General features: G+C 40.7%; 1 protein-coding gene across 10 annotated transcripts in view; it reads left to right on the forward strand.

The window, feature by feature from the left end:
• Positions 1–3,365: 3,365 nt before the first annotated feature.
• The window catches only part of LOC118936380, a 72,592-nt gene continuing 55,378 nt past the window's right edge, over positions 3,366–20,579 (forward strand). For 6 of the 10 annotated variants that reach the window (XM_036980277.1, XM_036980232.1, XM_036980268.1 and 3 more), the window contains exons 1-4: positions 3,367–3,550; positions 3,776–3,943; positions 4,876–5,034; positions 5,260–5,427. In XM_036980277.1, the coding sequence (XP_036836172.1) occupies positions 3,449–3,550; positions 3,776–3,943; positions 4,876–5,034; positions 5,260–5,427 (597 nt within the window). In that variant the 5' untranslated portion in view covers positions 3,367–3,448. Of the gene's footprint in view, positions 3,551–3,775; positions 3,944–4,875; positions 5,035–5,259; positions 5,428–8,142; positions 8,195–8,413; positions 8,589–8,692; positions 8,730–10,627; positions 10,873–11,055; positions 15,500–15,625; positions 15,705–16,287; positions 16,408–17,014; positions 17,233–20,579 lie in introns of those variants that run through there. The other 4 variants (XM_036980243.1, XM_036980246.1, XR_005052127.1 and 1 more) reach the window with 4 other exon arrangements.

Raw genomic sequence — 20,579 nt, forward strand, 5'->3', positions numbered from 1 at the left:
TCAGAGGCAGCTGTCGTTAGTTGTCTCTGATTGAGAATCATATTTAGGTAGCCTGGGTTTCACTGTTGGTTTGTGGTTGTTTGTCTCTGTGTGTGTGTTTGTTGCCACACGGTACTGTTTTTTTTTTTTTGTGTGTAGATTTCACGTTATCGTTGATTGTTTTTGTTTGAGTGTTCATTTGTCTTTATTAAAATATCGTCATGAACACTTACCATGCTGCATCTTGGTCCGATCCTTACTCCTCTTCAGACGAAGAGGAGATCTGCCGTTACACAAACGGCATAGGCAAGATGCTGTAGATGGTATAGAGTACAGTATATACATATGAGATGAGTAATGTAGGGTATGTAAACATTATATAAAGTGGCATTGTTTAAAGTGACTAGTGATGCATTTATTAGATCCAATTTTTAATTATTAAAGTGGCTAGAGATTGAGTCAGTATGTTGGCGGCAGCCACTCAATGTTAGTGATGGCTGGTTAACAGTCTGATGGCCTTGACATAGAAGCTGTTTTTCAGTCTTGGTGTCCTGTGTGAATTTAAGTATGCTCTCTCTAAATCTCTCTTTTTCTCTCTCTCTGAGGACCTGCGCCCTAGGACCATGCCTCAGGACTACCTGGCATGATGACTCCTTGCTGTCCTCAGTCCACCTGGCCGTGCTGCTGCTCCAGTTTCATCTGTTCTGCCTGCGGCTATGGAATCCTGACCTGTTCACCGGACGTGCTACCTGTCCCAGACCTATTATTTGACCATGGTGGTCATTTATGAACATTTGAACATCTTGGCCATGTTCTGTTATAATCTCTGCCCGGCACAGCCAGAAGAGGACTGGCCACCCCTTATAGCCTGGTTCCTCTCTAGGTTTCTTCCTAGGTTTTGGCCTTTCTAGGGAGTTTTTCCTAGCCAATGTGCTTCAACACCTGCATTGCTTGCTGTTTCGGGTTTTAGGCTGGGTTTCTGTACAGCACTTTGAGATATCAGCTGATGTACGAAGGGCTATATAAATACATTTGATTGGATTTCAATTTGTCCGTGATGTGTACGCTGAGGAACTTAACTTTCCACTTCTCCACTACTGTCCTGTTGATGTGGATAGGAGGGGTGCTCCCTCTGCTGTTTCCTGAAGTCCACGATCATCTCCTTTGTTTTGTTGAGCTTGAGGTTATTTTCCTGACACCACACTCCCGAGGGTGTAGCATAAGAACAGCTTCATTGGCACAATGGACAAAACTTGCACAATGTTGTAATCTAACATTTTAATATATATCGGCTTAATTTGAAAATTATGTCAGTGTTGGAGCCCCTGGCTATCCATAAATGAAAGAAAAAAAAACATGGTGCCGTCTGGTTTGCTTATTAATATAAGGAAATGTAAATGATTTATAGGTTTATAAGTATATTTTATCCAATTACATTTTTGATAGTTAAGTATATTTAAATCCAAATACTTTTAGACTATTACTCTATTTTACTGGGTGACTTTAACTTGAGTTAAAAGTAAATTTACCTTAATAGAAAATGACTCAGTCATGTATGACATTTGGGTACTGTTTCCACCACTGCACTGGTTCTGTGTATAAACCATTTAGTAATAACTTTTACCCAAAGCGATTTAGCTACGATCATGCTTGCGCTTTCCCGCAAAGTATTGTTCCTAGAGATACGGAATATGCCTCTGTTAAGTGGAAACGTTATTTTCATTTGAGTTGGTTGATCAAGGACCGAAGCTTCTGCAACGAGTCGTCTGAATCAACAGTAGCTCGTTGTGGGACGAAGCAATGGCCATGCACATACACATTTTACGTATGGGTGCTCCCGGGAATCGAATTCATAATTCTTGCGTTGCAAGCGCCATGCTGTACCAACTGAGCTACAGGACCAAAGACAACAATAGCCAACGGTACGTTTCTCTCAAGATTAGAATACTTATGTTGTAGCTAGCTATACAGTAACACGTTAGCTAACGTGCTAGCCACAGTAGCTAGCCAGGGCTACATGTTGCATCCATGCCATACTTGTGACACAGTTAATTCAGGTTTAGCTCATGTCATTTGTAATAACTGGCTCTCTGAAGTTTATTTTGCTGCCACTACGGTGAACCACTCGTATTTCTGCGTGCGCCACCCTCTTTTCTCATTTCAACTATGAATCTTCGCCTCTAACCCAACAACACATGGCATGCTTCTGTCCTCGTTTACTCAAAACTGGTTCGTAGTCGCCCTCGAGTTTTTTTCAAATTACTGCATTTGATTTGTTATTTAAAAAAATGATTTATCCTTATTTAACTAGGCAAGTCAGTTAAGAACACATTCTTATTTACAATGTTATGTATTGCTCATCATTGGTAGCATTATTTATTTGTTGTCTTATCACATTATTGTACAAAAAAACGGAAACGTAGATAATACACCAGTAGTGATTGTTTCGAGTGGTCTTTTTAGTGGTATTGGGGATCCAGTATTGCGTCGCTGATTGCATTGATTGACAGATCATCCCTGAAGTTGTTTTATTACGTAAAAGTGCATTCACATTATGACGTTGGCTGAGTTACCGTATAAAATGCGGTAGTTTATCTCTGGTAATCACTTGGTAAAGTTTTACATGATGGGAACATAGGCTCCAGCCATACACTTTAACCATTGAGGATAATAAGGTAAGCCTATGAATTGCTAACAGAGAAGCCCCATGCAGTGGTGCAGGAACCGCTGCACCGTCTTTTTTTATGCAGGACATGCCGATAGGGATGCCGCAAGTAGTGGCAGCTGGGTGGCGGTGTGGGCTAATGTTAATTATTGTACCGCTAATATTATCATTTTTAATATTGTAAAAAAAATTATGCATTATAATAACCTATGGGACTTGTTATACATCAAACCGTGCTTCTACACCTGCATTGCTTGCTGTTTGGGGTTTTAGGCTGGGTTTCTGTACAGCACTTTGAGATATCAGCTGATGCAAGAAGGGCTATATAAATAAAATTGATTTGATTTGAAATATGATCCTTGCAAAGATAACAGCAGTAGGCTATTTATCATAATTCTACCTAAATTATTATAATAATAGGTGACTCCATAACGCATTAATTACGAATCTTGATATCAGGCAATATGATCTATGTGGATTTATAGAGAAAACCTGTTCTTTAAAAAACTAAATATTGGCCATTATAAACTGGGTGTTTTGAGCCCTGAATGCTGATTGGCTGAAAGCTGTGGTATATCAGAGCATATACCACGGGTATGACAAAACATTTATTTGTACTTTTCTAATTAAGTTGGTAACCAGTTTATAATAACTGTGCGTTGTGTCATGTGTAAGAACAGCTCTTAGCTGTGGTATATTGTCCATATCCACAAGCATTTAAAGAATGGTCTCATTTTTTCCAATCAGAGTTTAAATGAGGATGATCCACATGATCATCAAAGTTTGGAAGGTCAAGTCCAGAAAATGAAGAATGATATCCTGGGTTTAAACTATCCAGAAGATAGTGAAGTGAAGGATCCCCTGCCTCAGATCGAGCTGAAGGCTGTGACAAGGAGAAAAGTTAAGGTGAGAGAATAGACTGAGGAGAGAAAGGGAAATCTGGGGTCTTACCTGTCCACACTTTAAACCTGTCCAATATGCCATATAACATGTTGTGAGGTTGGAAGGTAAATTGTCATTACAACAGGCTTCCATCTCTTAATATTCAATCACCAATTGTTTACTGTAGCTCTTCTCAAAGGCCTGTATAGCAACGGCAACATAGTATGTCATTGGCTATTGTCTTTTTAGACCAAGAGGAAGACCAGTGCCAACAGGCCCACAGTTGAACAGAGCACTGATACTGATGCAGCTGAGATAGATTTTGTTGATAATCAGAATGATGAAGATGAGGATGAGGTGAAGAAGGATCCCCTGCCTCAGATGGAGCCGGATGCCGTGAAGAGAAAAAAAGTCAAGGTAAGGGAATAGATTGAGCCAAGATATCTTTCATATCTATAACCTGCCCCTACAGCATGTTGTTCTGAGGAAGGTAAATTGCCCATGCAATACCCTTTTATCTCCTAATAGTAAATCGAGGGCTGACCCCATTTGTTCGACAGTTTGGTCAATAGGCTGTTGGTTGACTGGGATTTCTTAAGTTGAGCAGTCGCAAAAGTTTTTTTTCTTCAAGGTGCACTTGGACACCTGTCTGATTCGCGCCTGTCTCAGTTGACTAATCCATTGCCGAGGCCACAGGGATGGCACAGTCCATCCCGCTAAGAAGTGATACTGAAATTGTATATGGTTATATTATGTTAAAATAATGGTGCAACACTAATAAATCAAATATTATTTTATAGCAAATGCGCTTTCTCCTGCATTGGATACGGTCGCTGTCCGTGGTTCTGAAACATACTCTTCAGTGCTCCGTAGAATTGCCACCCTTTCCTATGTTGCTATGTGCATAATAGCAAAGTTAACCAGCATATAAATAAAATTGATTTGATTTGAAATATGATCCTTGCAAAGATAACAGCAGTAGGCTATTTATCATAATTCTACCTAAATTATTATAATAATAGGTGACTCCATAACGCATTAATTACGAATCTTGATATCAGGCAATATGATCTATGTGGATTTATAGAGAAAACCTGTTCTTTAAAAAACTAAATATTGGCCATTATAAACTGGGTGTTTTGAGCCCTGAATGCTGATTGGCTGAAAGCTGTGGTATATCAGAGCATATACCACGGGTATGACAAAACATTTATTTGTACTTTTCTAATTAAGTTGGTAACCAGTTTATAATAACTGTGCGTTGTGTCATGTGTAAGAACAGCTCTTAGCTGTGGTATATTGTCCATATCCACAAGCATTTAAAGAATGGTCTTATTTTTTCCAATCAGAGTTTAAATGAGGATGATCCACATGATCATCAAAGTTTGGAAGGTCAAGTCCAGAAAATGAAGAATGATATCCTGGGTTTAAACTATCCAGAAGATAGTGAAGTGAAGGATCCCCTGCCTCAGATCGAGCTGAAGGCTGTGACAAGGAGAAAAGTTAAGGTGAGAGAATAAACTGAGGAGAGAAAGGGAAATCTGGGGTCTTACCTGTCCACACTTTAAACCTGTCCAATATGCCATATAACATGTTGTGAGGTTGGAAGGTAAATTGTCATTACAACAGGCTTCCATCTCTTAATATTCAATCACCAATTGTTTACTGTAGCTCTTCTCAAAGGCCTGTATAGCAACGGCAACATAGTATGTCATTGGCTATTGTCTTTTTAGACCAAGAGGAAGACCAGTGCCAACAGGCCCACAGTTGAACAGAGCACTGATACTGATGCAGCTGAGATAGATTTTGTTGATAATCAGAATGATGAAGATGAGGATGAGGTGAAGAAGGATCCCCTGCCTCAGATGGAGCCGGATGCCGTGAAGAGAAAAAAAGTCAAGGTAAGGGAATAGATTGAGCCAAGATATCTTTCATATCTATAACCTGCCCCTACAGCATGTTGTTCTGAGGAAGGTAAATTGCCCATGCAATACCCTTTTATCTCCTAATAGTAAATCGAGGGCTGACCCCATTTGTTCGACAGTTTGGTCAATAGGCTGTTGGTTGACTGGGATTTCTTAAGTTGAGCAGTCGCAAAAGTTTTTTTTCTTCAAGGTGCACTTGGACACCTGTCTGATTCGCGCCTGTCTCAGTTGACTAATCCATTGCCGAGGCCACAGGGATGGCACAGTCCATCCCGCTAAGAAGTGATACTGAAATTGTATATGGTTATATTATGTTAAAATAATGGTGCAACACTAATAAATCAAATATTATTTTATAGCAAATGCGCTTTCTCCTGCATTGGATACGGTCGCTGTCCGTGGTTCTGAAACATACTCTTCAGTGCTCCGTAGAATTGCCACCCTTTCCTATGTTGCTATGTGCATAATAGCAAAGTTAACCAGCATATTGGGATTGAGAACAATGCTGCAGAGGCAGCAGCAGTAGAGATGGGGAAACAGACCTTGCCTTAGCCTAATTGTCTAAGAAAATTGAGGAGAGAGGAAAACCAACTAAATTAGGTCTATAATTAATAGCCTAATTGTTAAATGTGCCTGGCTTTGTAAATCATCCATATATATATATATATATATATATATATATATATATATATATATTACCAGTCAAAGGGGTTTTTCTTTATTTTGACTATTTTCTACATTGTAGAATAATAGTGAAGACATCAAAACTATGAAATAGCACATATGGAATCATGTAGGTATCAAAAAAGTGTTAACCAAATCAAAATCTATTTTATATTTGAGATTCTTCAAAGTAGTCACCCTTTGCCTTAATCACAGCTTTGCACACTCTTGGCATTCTCTCAACCAGCTTCATGAGGTAGTCACCTGGAATGCATTTAATAAATTAACAGGTGTGCCTTGTTAAAAATTAAGTAAAGGAATTTCTTTCCTTCTTAATGCATTTGAGCCAATCAGTTGTGTTGTGACAAGGTAGGGTTGGTATACAGAAGATAGCCCTATTTGGTAAAAGACCAAGTCCATATTATGGCAAGAACAGCTCAAATAAGCAAAGAGAAACAACAGTCATTACTTTAAGACATGAAGGTCAGTCAATCCGAAAAATTGTGCAAGTGCAAAAACCATCAAGTCGCAAAAACCATCAAGCGCTATGATGAAACTGGCTCTCATGAGGGCCGCCAAAGGAAAGGAAGACCCAGAGTTAACTTGGCTGCAGAGGATAAGTTCATTAGAGTTAACTGCACCTCACATTGCAGCCCAAATAAATGCTTCACAGAGTTCAAGTCACAGACACATCTCAACATCAATTGTTCAGAGGAGACTGTGTGAATTAGGCCTTCATGGTCAAATTTCTGCGAAGAAAGCACTACTAAAGGACACCAATAAGAAGAAGAGATTTGCTTGGACCAAGAAACACGAGCAATGGACATTAGATGGGTGGAAATCTGTCCTTTGGTCTGATGAGTCCAAATTCCAACAATGTCTTTGTGAGAGGAGGTGTTCAGATGATCTCCACATGTGTGGTTCCCACCATGAAGCATGGAGGAGGTGTGGGGGTGCTTTGCTGGTGACACTGTCTGTGATTTATTTAGAATTCAAGGCACACTTAACCAACATGGCTACCATAGTATTCTGCAGTGATACGCCATCCCATCAGGTTTGCGTTTAGTGGGACCATCATTTGTTTTTCAACAGGACAATTACCCAACACATCTCCAGGCTGTGTAAGAGCTATTTGACCAAGAAGGAGAGTGATGGAGGGCTGCATCAGATGACCTAACATCCACAATCACCCAACCTCAACCCAATTGAGATGTTTTGGGATGAATTGGGCCGCAGAGTGAAGGAAAAGCAGCCAATAAGTTCTCAGAATATGTGGGAACTCCTTCAAGACTGTTGGAAAAGCATTCCAGGTGAAGCTGGTTGAGAGAATGCCAAGAGTGTGCAAAGCTGCCATCAAGGCAAAGGATGGCTACTTTGAAGAATCTCAAATATAAAATATATTTTGATTTGTTTAACACTTTTTGGTACCTACATGATTCCATATATGTTATTTCATAGTTTTGATGTCTTCACTACTATTCTACAATGTAGAAAATAGTGCAAATATAGAAAATCATTGAATGAGTAGGTGTGTCCAAACCTTTGACTGGTACTGCATACATGTATACAGAAATAAGACAGATATAGCTTCTGTTGCCTGTTTGAGTATTTGTTTAATAGCCTACTGATTCTGTGAGCACCAAGCCTCATTGCACCGGCTAAATGTTGAATTAAGCAATTTCACAGATTCGGCTGTTTTTAATCTTTGCTATGCTGTAATAATACAGTGTCACCATCGGGCTCTTTTTTGAGTCATTTGTGTGTCTTAATTATTTAATAAAACAGTGTGCTTAAAGCATCAGACAAGCTCAGTGCCTATGTAGGTGATTGTATTCAAACACATAGGGTGTGTCTGATATGGAAAAATACATTTTAACATTAGAACAGGATGTCTCTCGGTCTATAAATAATTTTTTTCGTCGGGGACAGCCCTATAATCATTCTTACCCTTGCTCTACTCAAAGGGCTGTATTGGAATGGCTTCATACAGTATCTACGTATATATCATTGACTGCATTGTCTTTTTAGACCAAGAGGACCAAGAGAAACAAAGTGGAGCAGATCACTGATACAGATGCAGGTCATAAATTAAACTCTAATTTCACTGAATGTAATCCTTTTGCATGTAAATGTGATTTAGTATGGACATCTATTGAGCAGAGGACTAATAGCAGAGTGCATAATCCTTTGTTGGGTACTTATCTTCACAAAGTACACAAAATTGGCTAATACATACTTGCCTTAGAAGGTTACATGTTTTCTGACTTCTTTACCTTGGTGAATGCTGCTTTGCACACAGGTCCCTCTACATCTGTGGAATTCTCTGGGATGACAGTTCAGGGGACATCTCACCAGGGACAATCTAATGAGTGTGTCTCCAGGGCCTGTCAGACCAGGGCTCTTGACCTCCCGCCAATCAATCCGGATGCTTTCAACCCGGTTATCATCCGGTTTCTGGAAAAACTTACTGAGGAGTATGTCTAAACTTCTGTTGTAGTATTTGAATGCAATGATTTTATAAATTGTATGTGTGTTGGTGTGCTTTTTGGTGCTAAAAACATCTAATTATCTCCGAAAGGCAATGGAGGCAGTTAAGCATTGGCAGGATGGACCCTGTAAGTCCCTTAACCTTGAAAATTATTCATAGATACAGTGCCTTGCGAAAGTATTCGGCCCCCTTGAACTTTGCAACTTTTTGCCACATTTCAGGCTTCAAACATAAAGATATAAAACTGTATTTTTTTGTGAAGAATCAACAACAAGTGGGACACAATCATGAAGTGGAACGACATTTATTGGATATTTCAAACTTTTTTAACAAATCTAAAACTGAAAAATTGGGCGTGCAAAATTATTCAGCCCCTTTACTTTCAGTGCAGCAAACTCTCTCCAGAAGTTCAGTGAGGATCTCTGAATGATCCAATGTTGACCTAAATGACTAATGATGATAAATACAATCCAGCTGTGTGTAATCAAGTCTCCGTATAAATGCACCTGCACTGTGATAGTCTCAGAGGTCCGTTAAAAGCGCAGCGAGCATCATGAAGAACAAGGAACACACCAGGCAGGTCCGAGATACTGTTGTGAAGAAGTTTAAAGCCGGATTTGGATACAAAAAGATTTCCCAAGCTTTAAACATCCCAAGGAGCACTGTGCAAGCGATAATATTGAAATGGAAGGAGTATCAGACCACTGCAAATCTACCAAGACCTGGCCGTCCCTCTAAACTTTCAGCTCATACAAGGAGAAGACTGATCAGAGATGCAGCCAAGAGGCCCATGATCACTCTGGATGAACTGCAGAGATCTACAGCTGAGGTGGGAGACTCTGTCCATAGGACAACAATCAGTCGTATATTGCACAAATCTGGCCTTTATGGAAGAGTGGCAAGAAGAAAGCCATTTCTTAAAGATATCCATAAAAAGTGTTGTTTAAAGGTTGCCACAAGCCACCTGGGAGACACACCAAACATGTGGAAGAAGGTGCTCTGGTCAGATGAAACCAAAATTGAACTTTTTGGCAACAATGCAAAACGTTATGTTTGGCGTAAAAGCAACACAGCTGAACACCATCCCCACTGTCAAACATGGTGGTGGCAGCATCATGGTTTGGGCCTGCTTTTCTTCAGCAGGGACAGGGAAGATGGTTAAAATTGATGGGAAGATGGATGGAGCCAAATACAGGACCATTCTGGAAGAAAACCTGATGGAGTCTGCAAAAGACCTGAGACTGGGACGGAGATTTGTCTTCCAACAAGACAATGATCCAAAACATAAAGCAAAATCTACAATGGAATGGTTCAAAAATAAACATATCCAGGTGTTAGAATGGCCAAGTCAAAGTCCAGACCTGAATCCAATCGAGAATCTGTGGAAATAACTGAAAACTGCTGTTCACAAATGCTCTCCATCCAACCTCACTGAGCTCGAGCTGTTTTGCAAGGAGGATTGGGAAAAAATGTCAGTCTCTCGATGTGCAAAACTGATAGAGACATACCCCAAGCGACTTACAGCTGTAATCGCAGCAAAAGGTGGCGCTACAAAGTATTAACTTAAGGGGGCTGAATAATTTTGCACGCCCAATTTTTCAGTTTTTGATTTGTTAAAAAAGTTTGAAATATCCAATAAATGTCGTTCCACTTCATGATTGTGTCCCACTTGTTGTTGATTCTTCACAAAAAAATACAGTTTTATATCTTTATGTTTGGAGCCTGAAATGTGGCAAAAGGTCGCAAAGTTCAAGGGGGCCGAATACTTTCGCAAGGCACTGTATATTAATAGATGTTTCAAGAAAATTAGATACAAGCCTTTTATCTATCTACAGTATCATCCACATTATCACAAACAGTTATATACAAAGAGCTTTTTAGTAGCCTACTGCTTTTCATGCTTTCCAATGTATGCCACTTTCATGATTCTCATGAACTTATGTGAGATTGTTGGTATCTCTTTGAGGAGCTTGGTTTCAGAGCCCGGCTATGCGTAATCTACCTACACTGTTTCGAATCCTACAGGTGATGAGGGCATTGCTTGCAGAGATGTGCCTGGAGATTGTGCGGTTTGTATCTGAGGCCATCCTGGAGGTCATCATCCCTGCAATTTTCCGTTTTGTACGGATATACAGCCATGTGTCTCCAGTATCCGGCAAGTCTCTGACAGAATCAGAGAGATCCTCTAGCACAAACCTGAAGGTTCGCAAGAGAGGCAGCAGCAAATCCTCAAGGTCTTGCACGGCCAAATCAAGCTCCTCTCGTAATGGGTATGTTCAGTCATTCGGTTTCATAACTATTCATAACCCATTTTGTGAAAATATGTTTTGTTATCTGTGTTACAGTTTACTCTTAATGACCAATTTAATTGATTACTGAATTATGCATTAATGTGACTACAGTATCCACTATTGAATATGGAATGCTGTATTGTTTGCTTTGTATTCTCAAAGGTCTCAGACATTGTTGCCAAATACTCAGGGAGATGGTGAGTCTATTTCATCTGAGCCACTCAGTGACTTTTTTGGGATCACTGAGGACAGTCTCCTCACTGGTGTCCAGGATTCCTTCAAAGAGTCGCTGAACAATGTCCTCTGTATCCAAAGAGAGGGCCAGGTAGACACTCAAAGTCTATCCCGGGTTATTGTTGGAGAAGTGTCAAAGAAAGTAAATTCCATCATCTCTGTGGCCATCCAAACTCCCATCTCTGGGCGAATGTCCCCTGTCATTTTTGCCAGTGGTGGTGTCTCCAGCACCAAGGTGGTTGAGGAGATGGTGTCTGGCATTTCCAACATACTTCAGATGTACATTAATGGGAAGAGTGTTGAGCAGAGTGTTGTTCTCAGAGAGGATGGTGTTGAGGTGGATATGACACATTTAACAGGACAGGTCATGACAGCCCTCAGTGGCACTGTTTTGAACTTCAGCAATAAGGAGGAAAATGAACCCGACAAGAGGGAACTGCTTTGTGTTGTTGCTGACCATATGAAGAGGCTTGAAGCTTGTAAAAGTCCTGAGGAGATGCTAAAACAAGGAGAGAGCAACCTCAATATCAAAGGTACCAAATCTAGTCTTTGTCTGTCAACACAAAGTATGGACAGACTACTCACTGAGGAGTTTCAGACCAAGGCCACTGAATCGATCCGGGAGATCGTTAAAAGATTCAGGGGTTGTGCATCATGTTGTTCTGGCACTACATCATCTAGTCCAACTCCTAGGATAGGTGAGATCAGAGACCTTATGATTGACCCTGAGGCTTCTGAGTTGGTAAGTACCTTTGTTTCAGACATGGACAATCTTACCCAGTCTATCAGGGCATCCTGCTCCCCTGCACAGAGTGAGCAGATCCTTCTTGAAAACCATCAAAGTAAGATCTGGTCTTACACTGTTGGTTGTTACTACGACATGAAAAATACGCTGAAGAGGCTCCTTACCTGTCCAGAAAAATGGGATCTCGCAAGTACATTTGTGGAGAGCACAAAAGATTCTTTCACAATGGTTCCAACTTTGTGCCTGGACATCGGTCATTCCAGTAATGGTGAGGCTGACACATCGGACTCCATTTCTTGTAAACCACTTTTAATAACCTCCTCATCTATGAATGAACAAAAAGGACAAAGTGAGACCCCAAAACCTCTCTTGGCTCTCAAAAAGTATTTGCAAGACCAAGTTCTCCTTGACACCGCAAAAGCGATTGCCAGCCAGGTTCTAGTCTTGTATAAGACTGAGGTGATGGAGAAGTTCTCATCTTCTGTTGGAGAGTGTGATTCTGAAGAGTCTCTGGAGGCCATTCTATTTGTGGATGGCATCATGTCTGACTTGAATGATTTCACCAGTTCTTGTTCCGCCTCACCATCTGAGTTGTTAGACAGTGAACAATGTCTCTCCCATCTCACTTTTCCACTTGGTCTGCAGGACAGCACCACCAACAGTGAATCTACCCAGAGTCTTCCAGTTATAAATATGAAGAAACTCTCCAGTGTGTCTTTCCAGACAAAGGCTAGAAAGGCAGTGAGTGAAGCTCTGAGATCTGTCAACCCCTTTACAAACAGCTTACTGGGAGACTCGGAAGCATCTAAATTGCTGGACACTTTTGTAACAGATGTGGAGACTATTGTTCAGTCCATGCAGGCACATGACTCTGAAAATTTCAAAATGTCAAAAGTGAGCACCCTTTCTGCTGCTCGTATTATATATCATAGATTTCGAGAAATGCTGAGGTGGTTTCTCACTCCCTGCCAAGACTCTGTAAAGGTCATCGATGGTGTTACACCAATACATAATGAGACTCTCAAACAGGCTCCTAGTGAAAGTTTAGATTCTCAGGTGACTTGTAGTAGTGATTCTCTTGAAATCCAAGCAGACCTTCAAACCTGTACCAAGGAGGTCATTAGTCAGATCCTCACTGTGTATCACTCCGAGGAATCCATGGAGGAATGCATATCTAGCCTAAAAGGAGATACAGAAGACCTGTCCAAGCTTTTGGATGCCGTTGTTTCTCAGATTGACGTCCTTGCCGCCTCCAAATCATATTTATTTGTTTATGACTATGCTGTCAATACACAGGACAATTTGCATGGTGAGATCAACAATATTGAGGAGGAGGCATCCTCTAGAAGTCTTAAATCCACAGCCTTTGACAAACTATGTACTGAGGAGTTTCAAACTAAAGCCTCACATATGGCTGGTGGGATCCTTCAATCAGGGTTAATTGGCATTGTAAATACCAACCTTGATGGTAGAAGTGTAGAGTCCAGTAATGAAAGTGATGTCAAAATCCTTCAGAAGAGTGGAACTCCATCTTTGTTCACCTCTTCTCTGCACACCAATTCTGCAGCATCCAACATTGTCATAAGCATCACTAAAGACCTTAATAGCTTCACCCAGATGACTAAAATGTCTGATGCTTCAGTGTCTGGCCAGTTAGAGAGATCCCTGTCAGCTTCAACCCTTCCTGTCAGTGTTCACAACGGGGCCAATGTGAAAGGAAAGATAATTTGGCCAGGCACTGTTAACCTGTTCAACAATGTGTTCACCAAGGTCAAGGATTTTTTTGCCCAGCAACAACCGGTCCTCCTAGACAATGTGGTTGAGGCCCCCAAACATGCCGAATCCATATGCAGAACAGCTACTTCTACACAAATGACTTACAGTGAACATGAAGGCAGCCAGACCAGCATGGTAAATTATTCCAAAACCTTAATTAGTCAGACTCTGATGACAATCCAGAGCAGAGTGTCTATGTCAGAGAGGATGAGCACCTCAGAGAAAGGCCTCTTGACTTGTTCCATCGTGGGCTCCATGTTGGAGGATGTTGACATGGTGAGAACTGATGGAAATGAGATACACCGGCCATCCTCCTCAAAGTCCTCCCTGTCCATCACCTCTGCCATGACCAGAGGGTCCCAGAGTGATTTTACAAATTCTCTTCCAGGCACTCCAGTCCCCAATGAGTGGCCTGTTGAAATCTATTGTCCTATCATTAGGAGTTCGGTCATTGATATGAGTGACTCCTCAACTCATTCACAAGGGTCAACAAATTACACAAGGCAAACCATTTCTGCCATAGTTAACACTGTTATGGAGGTCATTCCAAGAAAAGATACGGAACACATAGCAACTGCAGATGATGTCACTTCTTTTACAAGAAGACTTGCGAGACTCAGCCCCAGGGACGGTCTTCAGAACTTCTCACATGAGCTCACTGACAAAGTTTATGAGCTCATAAAAAGTCACAACACCCCCCAGGCTCTTTTTGTGCCAGCTGGCAAGAGCGTGTCTGACTCTATTCTTTTGAAGCTGAAGACAGGATTGAATGCTTCTGAAGAATCCAGGGAGTTTCCATCTGACCTTGTGTACTCCTTTGCTACGGAGTCAATAAAACGTCTGCTACAGCAGATTGTCTTCTGGCTTCCTCCACCATCACAAGGATCCGATTTCTGCCAAACTGTCATCTCTGATGGTTCTCTGCAGGACACAAGTCAGCTTATCCCGAGCTCTTCTGCCATCTCCATTAGTTCCTCACAGGTTTACTGTGACACAAAGAGCCTTTTCACCAATATAATGGTCAATCAGGTCATGGATACCTGTTCTGTGGCCTCCAGTTCATCAGAAGAATTATCAGAGTTGATGAACATAATCAATGGGTTGTCCCCAACTGATGCTGGAACACTTGACTCTGACAGACCGGCTCTCATGACCACTAGCCGTCAGTCTAGTGCCAAATCATTGCCTAGAACCTCTCTGTCTGGCAGCAGCAGCACACACAACGGTGGAACTGTGGATATTCAAGTTTTAGGAGAGGTGGAATCCAAGATGGACAACAAAGATCTGGAGATGTGTAGTGTCTCTGTGTATCCATCAACTCCATCAGCCATGGACTCTGATACACATGCATCATTTGACTCCACTAGCAATGACTACACCTCTTTGGTACTTTTACTGATTGTTAGATTGCTGTCAATGATCACCCCTATCACATTACTGGAATCCTCTGACATTGGTGAAACATCAAGAGTTCTCACAAAGAGGATTCTGTCTGAGTTCTGTGGCACCTCAGGCCTTGAACCAACTCAAGCCTACCCCCAGAATCTGAAAATCAAAAAGATTTTCAAGGCTGTCTACAAGGGGCTTCTTCAAGAATTTGGGTCAGAGAAGATGCTCCAGGTTGCAATGAAGTCAACGGATTATGCATTTGACGATGCCCTGGTCAAATCATTAACTAGGGAACTACTAACTAAATGCAATGAGGCTAGCTCTTCACCTCCCTCCATGACCCAGTTGTCATCACACAATGCACTTGGCAGTGACGAGGTAGGTAATTCTGGGCTTCCAACAACTGGTAGAAAGGAAAAGAAGAGAGGAAGATTCAGCTCTCTCTGTGGACTCAACCCAAAGGTACATATGTCATCAAAATACAAATTATAAAGATTATTTTTATTCATTACGTACAGTATGATGGTAAACACTGATACCTTTTGTGTGCAATTTCTCCTACTGTACAAATGACTGTTTGTTACCCAGTGTACAAAGAAGGTCAACAAGAAGAACCACTGCATTCCAACACCTTCCCAGAACCAGACCCCTGCCGTCAGTGAAACAGGTAAGTCAATACACTCAAATGTGTACTAAACAAAAATATAAACGCAACATGCAACAATTTCAAAGATTTTATTGAGTTACAGTTCATATAAGGAAATCAGTCAATTTAAATATGTTCATTAGGCCCTTATCTATAGATTTCACATGACTGGGAATACAGATATGCATCTGTTTGTCACAAATACCTTAAAAAAAAGGTAGGGGCATGGATCAGAAAACCAGTCAGTGTCTGGTGTGATCACCATTTGCCTCATGCAGTGTGACACTTCTCCTTCGCATAGAGTTGATCAGGCTGTTGATTGTGGCCTATGGAATGTTGTCCCACTCCTCTTCAATAGCTGTGCGAAGTTGTTGAATATTGGTGGGAACTGGAACACGCTGTTGTACACGTCAATCCAGAGCATCACAAACATGCTAAATGGGTGACATGTCTGGTGAGTATGCAGGCCTTTCGATACATTACCATGCACATGAGGTGATGGTGGTGGATGAATGGCACGACAATGGGCCTAAGGATCTCGTGACGGTATCTCTGTGCATTCAAATTGCCATTGATAAAATGAAATTGTGTTCGTTGTCCGTAGATTATGCCTGCCCACCCCATAACCCTACAGCCAACACGACGCCATATACTTGGTCTGTGGTTGTGAGGCCGGTTGGACATACTGCCAAATTCTCTAAAACGGCATTGAAGGCGGCTTATGGTAAAGAAACAAACATTTAATTCTCTGGCCACAGCTCTGTTGGACATTCCTGCAGTCAGCATGCCAATTGCACGCTCCCTCAAAACAAGTCAACCAGCGTTTTTCCTTGCTCCTATTTTTCTCAGTCTCTGAGACATCTGTGGCATTGTGTGGTGTGACAAAACTGCACATTTTAGCGTGGCCTTTTATTGTCTCCAGCACGAGTTGCACCTTTGTAATTAACCCACACGAGTCTAAGCCCTGTCTAGGCCGAGGGGTTTGTATCGGCCTTACTGCTATTTGCCCATACAAACGCATTGAATAACAGATTCACTACATGGAACTGAAGTGTCTGTCTTAAATTTGAGAGATATAAGTTGACGAATATATATATATATATATATATATTGCATGTTTTTATCCCCTTCTTTTTGGCACTAAGCCCTGGGGGGGGGCATATGTAACACTTCTGCGTTAAATAGGCGGATTGAGACTGCTAGGCTACCTGCCGGCCTACATTTGTAAATTATGTAGAATATTACAATTTAAATAATAATAATGCAATACTAATTATTCACACTAACTAGGGTCAGTTAAAGAAAATGTTATGTTTACATTTTTTTTTCAGCAATTGTCAAAGATCAAGAATCCTGCCAAACAGAGAGTGTATGCTCCACCAAGAAGAAACCAAGGAAGCGTTCGCTCATTTCCAGGATGTTTTCAGCTATAGGCAAAGCCTTTTCCAGTCCCTTTACTTCCTGCTATAAAAAGAAGAGCACCTAATCTATATTTCAAAATAAATATTTGAAATTAACATAATTGCATTAATTCTTCATGTTGAGTGTTTTTCATGATATATTATTGGATGATATAAAGTGTAGTAGTAGTAGAAGTTGTATAGTTGACTATATTACTTTTACTTTTAAGATACATTTAAAAAAATAAGAATAGTGTGCACTTCTAGGTACAGTTGAAGTCTGATGTTTACATACACCTTAGCCAAATACATTTAAACTCAGTTTTTCACAATTCCTGACATTTAATCCTCGTAAAAAAATCCCTGTCTTAGGTCAGTTAGAATCATCACTTTATTTTAAGAATGTGAAATGTCAGAATAATAGTAGAGAGAATGATTTATTTCAGCTTTTATTTCTTTCATCACGTTCCCAGTGGGTCAGAAGTTTACATACACTCAATTAGTATTTGGTAGCATTGCCTTTAAATTGTTTAACTTGGGCCAAACGTTTCGGGTGGCCTTCCACAAGCTTCCCACAATTAGTTGACTGAATTTTGGCCCATTCCTCCTGACAGAGCTGGTGTAACTGAGTCAGGTTTGTAGGTCTCCTTGCTCGCACAAGCTTTTTCAGTTCTGCACACACATTTTCTATAGGATTGAGGTCAGGGCTTTGTGATGGCCACTCCAATACCTTGACTTTGTTGTCCTTAAGTCATTTTGCCACAACGTTGGAAGTATGCTTGTCCATTTGGAATACCCACTTGCGACCAAGCTTTAACTTTCTGACTGATGTCTTGAGATGTTGCTTCAATATATCCACATCATTTTTGTGGATATCAAATAAAACTATAAATAATCTTATCTAAGTCCTTTACAATTTTAGGGGGTAAGTCAAGTGATAACGAGACATAAACCGACCTGGATAACCCTTCAGCGTTGGATAATAAAACCCGACCATATAACTAAATATCTCTCATCAACCAGAGGTTCAATTTCTTCTTTGTTTTCTCAATGGGGTTAAAGTTCAATTCACTCGTGTTTTCGTCCTTGCATATAACAATTTCAAGATAAGTAACTGTCACTATCGTCGTAGTGAATACATACTTTTAATGTAAGACGAATGAACACAAAGTACACTAAACAAACAAAATAACAACGTGACCGCTATCAACACTGCGTGCAAACATGCAACATCACATAGACAATCACCCACAAATGACCCAAGGAATATGGCAGCCTAAATATGGTTCCAAATCAGTGACAACGATAAACAGCTGCCTCTAATTGAGAACCAATCTAGGCAATCATAGACATACAAAACACCTAGACCTGTAAACAACACCATAAACATACAAAAACCCTAGACAGGACAAAACCACCCCTTGTCACACCCTGACCTAACCAAAATAATAAAGAAAACAAAGTGGTTGACAAATTATATATATCTTTTTTTGATACAATTGCAAATAACATTGTACCATAGATTGGTAAAAACAAATAGCCATCAAGCTAACATTAAGTGTCAGTGCGAATTTCCCTGCCATAAAATAAATATATATACAGTGGGGCAAAAAAGAATTTAGTCAGCCACCAATTGTGCAAGTTCTCCCACTTAAAAAGATGAGAGGCCTGTAATTGTCATCATAGGTACACTTCAACTATGACAGACAAAATGAGAAAAAAAAATCCAGAAAATCACATTGTAGGATTTGTAATGAATTCATTTGCAAATTATGGTGGAAAATAAGTATTTGGTCACCTACAAACAAGCAAGATTTCTGGCTCTCACAGACCTCTCTTCTTTAAGAGGCTCCTCTGTCCTCCACTCGTTACCTTTATTAATGGCACCTGTTTGAACTTATTATCGGTATAAAAGACACCTGTCCACAACCTCAAACAGTCACACTCCAAACTCCACTATGGCCAAGACCAAAGAGCTGTCAAAGGACACCAGAAACAAAATTGTAGACCTGCACCAGGCTGGGAAGACTGAATCTGCAATAGGTAAGCAGCTTGGTTTGAAGAAATCAACTGTGGGAGCAATTATTAGGAAATGGAAGACATACAAGACCACTGATAATCTCCCTCGATCTGGGGCTCCACGCAAGATCTTACCCGTGGGGTCAAAATGATCATAAGAACAGTGAGCAAAAATCCCAGAACCACACGGGGGGACCTAGTGAATGACCTGCAGAGAGCTGGGACCAAAGTAACAAAGCCTACCATCAGCAAGGGCATTGAAGATGAAACGTGGCTGGGTCTTTCAGCATGACAGTGATCCCAAACACACTGCCCGGGCAACGAAGGAGTGGCTTCGTAAGAAGCATTTCAAGGTCCTGGAGTGGCCTAGCCAGTCTCCAGATCTCAACCCCATAAAAAATCTTTGGAGGGAGTTTAAAGTCCGTGTTGCCCAGCAACAGCCCCAAAACATCACTGCTCTAAAGGAGATCTGCATGGAGGACTGGGCCAAAATACCAGCAACAGTGTGTGAAATCCTTGTGAAGACTTACAGAAAACGTTTGACCTCTGTCATTGCCAACAAAAGGTATTTAAAAGTATTGAGAAACTTTTGTTATTGACCAAATACTTATTTTCCACCATAATTTGCAAATAAATTCATTAAAAATCCTACAATGTGATTTTCTGGATTTCTTTCCCCTCATTTTGTCTGTCATAGTTGAAGTGTACCTATGATGAAAATTACATGCCTCTCATCTTTTTAAGTGGGAGAACTTGCACAATTGGTGGCTGACTAAATACTTTTTTGCCCCACTGTATATAAAAAGTTTGGCTCACACAAACAATGCTCTCTAAGTTTTATCAGATGCAAATGAAACTCAGTCCTGCACAACTGACTTGATAAATCCAACAGTCAACAAACTAGGCATCAGCGTGAATTTCCCTTCCATTAACAAAAGCCTTAGCTCACGCAAAGTATGCACTTTTCCCTTACTTCCTTCCTCTCTCAATCATCGGCCACATTCCGAGCTTCTTTGTCAAATGCTGTCAGATCCTCCTTGAACCTCAGGTTGTTCTTCTTTAAAAATAAATGTTTCTTTGCACTTTTCCATGTCATATCCCTCGCTGTCCTGGAGATGTATCTCATGACCACTGGTTGTTTTCGCCATCTCTCAGCCTACCCAGGCCTTTGCACTACATCCAGAGAACCTGCAACAACATTTCGCTCCTCCTATTACCCTGCAAATGTCCTTCACTCTTGCTTCGATGTTCTCAGCAGATTTTTCTGCTATTCCATAAATTCGAAGACTCCATCTCCGACTACCGCTCCTGCTTTGCAACCTGAATGTTCAATGTTGCGTTCTGCTGCTTCAGAGTTTTTACTTCCTCAGCATTGAAATCAATCGATTTCATCAGCTTAAATATACTGACAGTGTTCTTTTACACCAAATTCATGAAGTTATCTGCGCTCTCTTTGATTTTAGCCGTGAGGATGCGG

This window comes from Oncorhynchus mykiss, chromosome 1, assembly GCF_013265735.2.
Source record: "Oncorhynchus mykiss isolate Arlee chromosome 1, USDA_OmykA_1.1, whole genome shotgun sequence".
NCBI lineage: Eukaryota > Metazoa > Chordata > Actinopteri > Salmoniformes > Salmonidae > Oncorhynchus > Oncorhynchus mykiss.